Below are 9294 nucleotides of genomic sequence, written 5' to 3'. Positions count from 1 at the left end.
CTCAACATGTGCCATTCACAATCATTTACAAGCGAAAGATCAAATTGTGAAAAGGTTGGAACTCAAATGAAGCAAAACTAGTTATTGCGGCCAAAAGTTACGAATTTTTTAACAAGGACAAATGGCCGGGGAAGGGATTTGACTGCCTTATTGTAAGTGTGAAGCAAATCTATCATTTGACTTGTTTGCTGAAGACATCCGATTGTCTTAGTGAAAAATTGAAACGGAATTATATTCTAGTCATGACACTCAACTTCCCTAACTAATCATTCGACTTTTCAAGATATGATAATCGACGGCCCTTGGCAAGATAGAGTAAATTTGAAATATTATCTTTGAATAAGTGCTTCACCCCACTTGGTATAACCATATAACCACAGAATGTTTTACTGCAAAAATTAAATAAGATCAATAATAATGAAAATTTTGCATTAAACTCTCACAAAAACATAATGGTCAAATTTGATTTTCCATCCAGTTTTTTAGTCATTTTTTCCTTTTGAAGGCAAAAACAAGAAGTACCTGAAGACAATAACAGGATTGGAGAAAACAATCTCCTCGACCTTCTTTAGTGCCATTTTTAGAATATTTTCTTTTTCTCTATGGTCTTTTTGCTTGAATGCAACACCCAATCACTTAGCTATATGTTTAGTTTCCTGGTGTTTAAAACGTGTAGCAGTGAAGGCCCAATGCAGTAGTCCAGGTGTCTCAAGGTCCATTAATATGAACCACTGGTGGAAGCATATGGCGTCGCCACCTGACCACATTGCTTTTGTTACCATATTGAATGTTTATTTGAAAAAAGGAGAGCATAAGCAATTGCAAAACGTTATATCAATCAATAGAAATTAGATTACTTGAACTTCAATATCCAGTACTGACAAAGCTAAACAATTGGGTTTTGTGTCTCGGCACAAGCCACAAGGAGCCATGAACATGATATTATTCCTATAAAGCTAGAATCGGAAAAATGGCACGCTTTTTGAGTTTCAAGAGGTGGTTGTCTCAGCTATACATTCCGCTGCTTAAGGTTAGACACTCTGCATAAACTCAAGCCTTGATACATTTTTTGGGATGTGTAGGCCTCAGTTGGACGCAAAAATGGCTTCTAAGTCTTTGTACAACCCTTTTGACTTTGACTTGAAATCGGAAGAGGAACTTACAGGAGAGCTCCCACTCCTTTTTGTCCCCCAAAACCCACTCCATTTGGTTCGGCTGCTTGAAGGATCACTTGGAACTTTGCTTCCAGCTTTACTAAAGCTAGCCTTTGCCATTTCCCTTAGTTGTTTTGGCCATGGTTTCTCCGTTGTGCTAGAGCTCCTGCTCCCAGAAGTACTCCTGTTCCTCTCGGAAGCAAAACCTGTATCCACTGTGTCTTCACCTCCACATCCAAATACTGGGAATTTGCTTTTCATCAATTTCTGAGGGATGAAATACAGGAGAAATCCAATTGAAGCTATTTTTAAACCTCTCAAGGAAGAGTTTTCAGCAGCGTCTAGTTGCTTTGTTTGTTCATACAAAGCATACCATTCTGTAATCATCTGTGACAAGAATCCAAATAGGAATAACATAAGCATGAAGATCCCAATTTTAGTCTCATCCCCAGCTGAAAATTCCTTCCCCAATAGAACAACACAAGTAGCAAACAGGGCCACTTCACAGGAAAGAGAGATGATTTCAACCAACTGTACCTTTTTCTTAATGAAAGGCTTCTTAAGAACAAGGAAGAATAGCTGAAAAGAGGTAATGCACAGCAAGATAATTAATGGAGTCTTAGATGACCAGTTATTCAAGAAGGCACCAGCCAAAACTCCAAGTGAAACTCTTTTCACAGATTCTAACATTGTGTAGTATATTCTCAGTATTCCAAACAATTTCTGAATAAAAGGTGCTTCAGCATCCTCTGTTTCATCATCTGAAGCAATGATACGGTCACCTTGCCTGCTGGGATTGCCACCACCAGATATCTGTGAGACTATATATTTTGGAGGACCTCTTAAATCTTCGAATAAAGGGCCTAACATGGTTAGGTAAACAGAGTTAGCTTCATTTTTCCAAGTCCACTGGCCTCTTTTACCAGGACCAAGAGTCATTCGGATGATATCTTGATACCAGTGAAACTGCTGGCCTTCTCGATGGACTTCCTTGTATTGAAGCAGCTTTCCAACTGTAATTCCAACAGATAGGAACAACAGCAATGACAGCAGTACGAAAGCCACAACACCCAGCACCATAATGCCAACTACAACTCCTGATGGCGTTCCACCTTTTAACCATGAAAGTTAGAAGAGATGAGAAAGGATTTCCAATGAGAAGTGATTGTGATAAGCAATATTTAAATATGTCACAAATTCACTATACAACCGATGCAAATTGATATCACTTCCTACAAGATTCGATAATTAGGCAACAAAGGAAGTACAGAAAAAGATTTTGATGCTGCTCAATAGAGTGTGACAAAGAAGAAATTAGACATTGTTGTGGCCAGTCCACTGATGTAGACATGCAGTAAAGGATTAACTTTTTGAATTGCAAATACAAAACCATGTAGCAGAGTAAAAATAGGCAAACTATTTCAACTAAATTGTAAGAAATTTCAAGTACTGCTTTTAGATCAAAGAAGAATAGACTGGATGTACAACAAAAGACATGTAATGATCATTTGGAAGCAGATGGTGAAAATCATAGTAAAAGATGAAGTAGCACAGTGATGGTAACCATTCACTTTATAATCACAAACGGTCTCCGTGTTATGCAACCCCTTTACAACAAATGACCATCATTTCAGTTCTTTTCTTTTTTTTTTTTTTTTGAATCCCTTTATTTTCCCCCTTTTAACACTAAAAAATAGTTAGAAAGTATAAAATCAGAGTGTTAAACGTAAATTATCCATGAACCTTTGCTCACAGTTGAGGGAAACTTTTTTATGTTTAAGATACCTCCAACTAGAGCAGCAGAAGCCTGGCAGATACAAGGTAGTGCAAGAATTACGAGAAATATCTCAAATCTGGGAAATATGAGTGCTCCATAACTCCCCTTCTTTTCAGAATCTCTCTTCTTGAACTTGAGAATGAAAAAGAGAAAAGCATGCAACAGTATCAAACTGCCACCAATAACTGCTAACCAGAACAAGCTTCTATCAAAGTCCCTCCACCTTCACAGATGAGATAAACAAGATTTATGATCAATATACATTGTTACTACTTTTACCTTTCTAAGGACAAGTATTAAAAATATATATAAATATATACTCCACAAATAAGAAAAGAAAAGGCAAAAGAATCTTCCTAAACCACACAATGAGAAGGGACACATCCATCACTGGTCCTTTATACCTTGATCATAAAAGTGTATGAAATTCTATAATCTTTCTTAAACATATGGTTCTGACTTTGTAAATTTAGTGTTTGTCTATTTCCGAGTAGGAAACTGTTAAAAGTCCAGCCGAATATTTTCAGCATTATTCAGTCCACAAGATCAATTTTGCAAGTAAAAGGTTTGTTGAATAGACAACATGAAATATGCTAACAACTTACCCACTTGAATGGAGCTTATCCAAAATATATTCTGCTTGTGGTTTAATGCTTTGGCTCTGCTCAATTAAATACACCTTCGTTACTTAAAGGTGTTCTTGTAACCTTGGAGCTTTTATAATGAGAAAAAAAAGAGTGATTTCTGACCTCAAAAAATGATCTGTACTCTATTGGAGTAAGTGGTGAACCATATACTGCAGCAGCTATTTTGAAGTTCACTTCTTTTGGTTGAACACTATGGGAGATTTCCCTATCATATGCTCGGGAAAGGAAAGAATTTGAACTGTCGCTGGGGCTCAAACCCATCATGAGTGGTTGATCATGCCCAGTTTCCCATGGGAGACTAAAATAAGGAATGCTCCACTCTAACCTCCTTGCAAATTCATAATACTCCACTGGCAAGATTACTGCTAACCACCTAGACAGCGCAAAAACCTGAATGTGGCATGCGCTTCTCTGTAAAAATGAAAAACAAAAGAATAGAACTGTTTGTCACTTTTGTTTTTATACTTTAACTTGATAGTGAGAAAGTATCAATATTCTGCTCTCCACAATCCATTCATGAAATTGTTTGTTGGTGTAGGATTCATCAAAGCTTAATCAAATAACAAATGACTGGTCAAAAACATCAGAAGACTTGGCATGAAATCTTATGTATCGTTAAGGGAAAATACAATGAAAAGTACCCTGGGTACATTTGCTCCTCCTAGTATGGCACATAGCATTATGCTTCATGGTTTCATGGTGAGGTTATGTAGGATGTGGAGATGATATATTTTAGAAGGTTTACAAGAGAAAGCTCGTACATTATTCAAAGTCCAACGGGGAAAAAGAAAACAAAGTGTTAAGAAGTGTTAGGTATCATACAAAAAGAATCCTTGCAGGGTCAGATGACAAAGATGAAGATGGTCTTGAAAATGCCCCGACAGATTGAAGGCTTGCAGTTGACATGGTGAGAAGCCCCGCAGTAAAACAAGTCAACAAAAAAGCAGCAGTTGCAAAGACGGAAATCACAGAAGAAATTAGAGGTATAGTATCTGCATAAAGTTCATGCAGCAGGAATCAGAGTAACAAAAATGGTCAGCCACAAAACCATCAAGAATGTGGTTTGTTAGGTCAACTGAGCTAATAACAAGCAAAAATTAAGTGGAAAAAATCCTTACAGTGTCTCACTCGAAGAACATTAGATGCCAAATTTTTATTTCCTGCAACATCCCCGGTTACATTTTCAGGGACACTGACAGAAACAACATCATCATCTGCTCGTATTTCTGCAGCATATATGCTTCTACTAATTTCATGGAAGCTGGAATGCATCAAAGCAAGGAAATCAAATTAGTGTGTTGAGGTTAACTCGTTCTGAACATATTTGCAGTTTCATATTTCTTCAAATACATGCAAGCAGAATGCAGTACATATTTCAGGACTTTATGTTTCTTTCTGAGCTGTTGTTTATTTTCCTATATATGCCACTGCATAAAGGTTGCAAATTACTTGCCTCTGCAGACGCCCTCCTGAGATGGATATCAAAGATGAATTAAAACCAAAAACAGGCTCCATGAACTTTATCGAAATTGGGATATCGTATTCTCTTGTCCTCATATGAGATGTTGTGCTTAATCTCACTGCAGTCCTCTGAGAATCTGAAGATCACGTCTATATCCATGTCAATAGGCATCTAGTACATCTAATATGTACAGATAATGTTAATTAACTCCATGAAATATAGAAAGTAGAAACCTCTTCTTACTGAAGAGAATAGGGGAAACACTGAAAGTAAATTTTATCCTCTATGAAATATAAAATTTCTTTATAACTTCTTTTAGAAGTGTAACTTGTACCATAAAGGAAAGTAACTGGTGCAACTGGAGAAACCAGAGTCCCCTGTCTGCTTATTGTAGAGTTTGGATTGAGGCTTATTGTTATTATAGCAATATTAGATATATTAGCAACCTGAAAGGAAACAATGAAATGACTTGAGAACACTAAATAAATAACAAAAAGGCAAAACCTGATTGTACATTAATGAAGAGTGAAACAGACAATGAGTTAAGTAAACTAACTTTAGAACTAACTACTAACCAGAAAGCCGAATCTGCGATTCCCATGATGTTCTCCACTAATAGGAAGAAGTGTACCCTGACTTATGTTCAGAGAACTTAGAATCTCTGCTGATGAATTGAGAATAGGCGCTGAGAAGTATAGGTACACCTTTAGGTTATTATAATTATTAGTTGCCTGCACTGTTCTAATTTCGCTGTTTAGTTGAAGCAATTTCTCAGGAGCATGAGCCCTCAGGTTAACATATACACTTCTTCTATCTGTGAAATATAACCAACCACAAGCATGAAGTTAGAAGTTAGAAAAAGTCAACAATTTATGAATACATTCATCTCAAGTGAAAAAATGGGGAAAAAAGAACACTCAAAACAGCCAAGTAATACTTGATGGAATTTTAGTTGTCCTACATGGCAAAGGACAGACTCCAATTTGAAAATAACCTTCTAACATTCTTTTATCCGGCTAGTAATGACCGTATTTCAAAGAAATTAACACAATGAACCCATCATTTTAATTGAAAAACATTCTTATATAACTATAAAATGTTCTAGATCTTTCCAAAAACTTCCTACAGGAAAGGAAATAATCTAAACTTTTAGTGAGATCAAAATGATGAACAACTTTGGAGAAATTTTCATATCACCTATAACCATATTTAAAGATTGAAAAGTGGATAGTTTAAAGATTGAAACAGAGAATAGTCTTGAAGCAATTTTGATATGACATACAATGATAATTAGTATGTGAGTTTGAAAATGACATAGACATTAAAATGTATAATGATAAACAAAGAAGAAAACTCACCAAAATGCACGTAGAAACTTGAATTTGCTGATCGAGTAAAAGTGTTCCCAGCAGCATCAGTACAAAAATTCCTATCCATTACCAATACCAATCGTCCATACTGACTAGCAGATGATATGCCCACAAAAAGCGAATACTTGAGGTTTGGCTCCAGAATGATGAGTGATGATGGTACAACTTTGCCAGCACCATAAACAAGCAACTGCCAGATGATGCACACTTCTTTGTTAGAATTTGGTCATTAATTTTGTACATAAACTGATACAAAAAATTAATGACTAATTGATACGAAAAAAAAAAAAAAATCAGATGCTATCCATGGTCATTAAAAAATGACAAGGAAATTCATTAAAAAACACATCACAATATCACAAACATTCTTGGTAATGTTGTGATCATACATTGTTGTTGATCAATTAGTAGATGGAAAACAAGGGGTTACCCTTGGTTCTGAACCTATGAACAACACAAGTAAATGTAGCAAGCACATGAAGAAAAACAACATTAATTTAAAAAGTATAAGGCCATCTACTCACATTGCAATCATTTACAGATGAACATCTGAAACCTCCTCCACCAGAACAAGATTCAGTGAAAGAAATATTTACAGAAACATTTAGAGCATTTGTGAAAGGCATAGATGAGGTTACATATGCTGTGGGAGGGACCGTGTCTGCAAAAATAAGGTAGAATTGACCTCAGTGTAGGACCATACAGAAACTAGATCCACTATAATTGGCAACATATCCGAACTTGAGCTAAAAATCAGTCTATCAAAAGAATGATAGTTGCAGTTTCTGCAAGATTTATAATATTCAAACATAATTGTAAGCACAAACAGACAATTTATATGTAGTATATTTAATAGGGAGCTGGCATATAGGGGAACAACTATATGCAATTCATGCATCTAGCAGGATTTCCTGTAAAATTTCTTCAGCAAAAGAAACGAAAAGAATTGAGAAGAACAATAATTAAGCAAAAAGGCAAAGATGCTAAAGCTCGAAAAAGCTCTGGTCTTTAAAAGCTTGGAAGTTAACAAATCCAAAGATGAATTTGAAACAAATTTGAAACTAACATATTTCTTTTGTGTTGCATAATTAGGAAAAAGGATTTGTCAAAAGACTGTTATGGTATAAGCAAAGTTGATTATATAACTGCCTTATGGTAGATAGGAGAAAAGATGATTACAACTTATAAAGGATAAAGGAAGGTTTCTTCACCAACAGTCCAATTATAGCTACTGCAGCTAGCTCCTTTAAAGCCATTGATGCAGACCACAAATGAGTGGTTTCCGTCCTGCAAGCCTGAGTACAAAATCCTTCTAGCTCCACAGTCTGAAGCAGAGCCATAATCCAGCTGCATGCATGGCATTGGCATCACACGAGTTAGCAATCGGGAAAAAGAATTCTACAGGAAAAAAAATAAAAAGCATTCTCGATAAATTCTTGATTAAATGAGTCAAAATTATGAGCAGTTTCTTAGATTCCAGTATAGTAGACAGAAGCAATAAAAACCTATATGAAAAAAAAAAAAAAAAAAAAGAAATTTAGAATACTTCAAGTATTGTAAGTTCAATCAAAAACCAACCTTGCAAGAGATGCTACAGTCTGAGCAAGTGCCATTGCCAGCTTCCAGGACTTCAAAGACAAATTTGGCTGAATTCAGGTGAGAAAATGCACGAGGAGCCTTTAAGAACTTCACTGAGAACTCTGAACCATCACAATTCCCTTTGAAACACAAAACTGAAAAGACCAAATAAACCAAAACCACAAATGACACCTTGAAGAAACCCATTTCACTGGAGACTATACAGTCCAGAATGAATTCTCAAACACGTAAAGGCTAGAATTCATCAGAAAAAGGTAGTCATTGTGGTGGGGTCTGGCCACAAAACAATGAGAGAAATTAATGCATTATTCGGGGATAATAATATTGGCAAAAATGAAAAATGTGGCCGAAACTAAAGAAAGAGAGGAGGAGGCAGATTAGAGGTAAAAAGAGTGGTTTAGAAAGGTGAATAATGGTAGTGGTTGATACAGTTTACCAGATTAAGGATAGTTGCACATGAAGCTGACAATGTAGGACAGGTTGTGTTTTGCGTAGATAAGCAAGAGAGAGAAACAGACTGGTTGAGAAATTCCCAGAAGGTTTTGTACTAAATTAGGACAGGCACCCAAGGAGTCTTAACTGCTGTTTTTTTTTTTTTTTTGACAAGGATTGAAATGTGAATCATACATATGTAATGTTACTTGCTAATGTTTATAAATAAAAACTTAACTTTTGTTGAAAAACTTTGTAAATTTATTTGATAAATAAATATGAGCTAAAGTTTTCATTAATTTTTTTTAGAGTTTTATAATAAATATATTTTTTGGCCATTTTAAATAATTTCTTTCTTTTTATCATTATAACCCAATATAAACTAATCTATTATGCTGAGGTTCTGTCCAACAAACTGAAAAATTAAGTTTTAAATTATTAATACTAAATTTAATAAGTAATGAATTTGAATTATAAAATTTGTTTGGTATTTTACTGAAAATTAAATATTGAACATAAATGTATTGTTTGATAATTATGAAATATTAAATTATGAAAATTTATAATTTTATATTTTTAACTTTATTTTTCATTGCAGATAATGAAGTAATATTTTTAGGATAATAATTCAAAAATATTTTTTTTAAAAATTATTCAACATTTTCTACATTAGGTGATAAGTAAATTTATACTTATATTATTCTAACACCTTTTGATTAATTTTTTTTTTAAATGGATTTTAAAATGTGTTATCAAAAGCATTAAAAAAATTAAAGTATTAAAAATTATCATTTTTAATGCAAAAAAGATTTTCAACATCAAACAAGCAATACTTTTCACATAATTTTGAAGA

General features: G+C 34.5%; 1 protein-coding gene across 2 annotated transcripts; it reads right to left on the bottom strand.

Annotated features, from left to right (window-relative positions):
* Positions 1-829: 829 nt before the first annotated feature.
* LOC111290468 (uncharacterized) lies at positions 830-8230 on the bottom strand. 2 transcript variants are annotated; one of them, XM_089768309.1, is made up of 13 exons: positions 7989-8230; positions 7590-7757; positions 6935-7071; positions 6399-6600; positions 5616-5854; positions 5375-5486; positions 5032-5176; positions 4697-4839; positions 4401-4570; positions 3681-3989; positions 3537-3592; positions 2940-3154; positions 830-2266 (listed from the first exon to the last, which is right to left on the bottom strand). In XM_089768309.1, the coding sequence occupies exons 3-13, from the start codon at positions 7034-7036 to the stop codon at positions 1086-1088; spliced, it is 2874 nt and encodes a 957-aa protein (XP_089624435.1). In that variant the 5' UTR covers positions 7037-7071; positions 7590-7757; positions 7989-8230; the 3' UTR covers positions 830-1085. The 2 variants fall into 2 exon arrangements, with proteins under 2 accessions (XP_089624435.1, XP_022737519.2); XM_022881784.2 differs by having other exon boundaries at positions 7622-7757.
* Between the last annotated feature and the right edge of the window lie 1064 nt (positions 8231-9294).

The sequence above is a fragment of the Durio zibethinus genome, chromosome 11 (assembly GCF_047325235.1).
Source record: "Durio zibethinus cultivar Kanyao isolate XHJ-2024 chromosome 11, ASM4732523v1, whole genome shotgun sequence".
In the NCBI taxonomy this organism is placed as follows: Eukaryota; Viridiplantae; Streptophyta; class Magnoliopsida; order Malvales; family Malvaceae; genus Durio; species Durio zibethinus.
Note: the sequence above shows the minus strand (reverse complement) of the source record. Positions and strands in the feature narration are given on the sequence as shown.

Excerpts from the sequence above, each read along its gene's own strand:
- LOC111290468 (XM_022881784.2), bottom strand. The coding sequence starts at position 8,195 with ATGGGTTTCTTCAAGGTGTCATTTGTGGTTTTGGTTTATTTGGTCTTT. Across the intron at positions 7,758-7,988 it reads ACTGTAGCATCTCTTGCAAG|CTGGATTATGGCTCTGCTTC; the intron begins GTTGGTTTTTGA and ends CCATGCATGCAG. Across the intron at positions 3,593-3,680 it reads AGTACAGATCATTTTTTGAG|AGCCAAAGCATTAAACCACA; the intron begins GTCAGAAATCAC and ends TTAATTGAGCAG.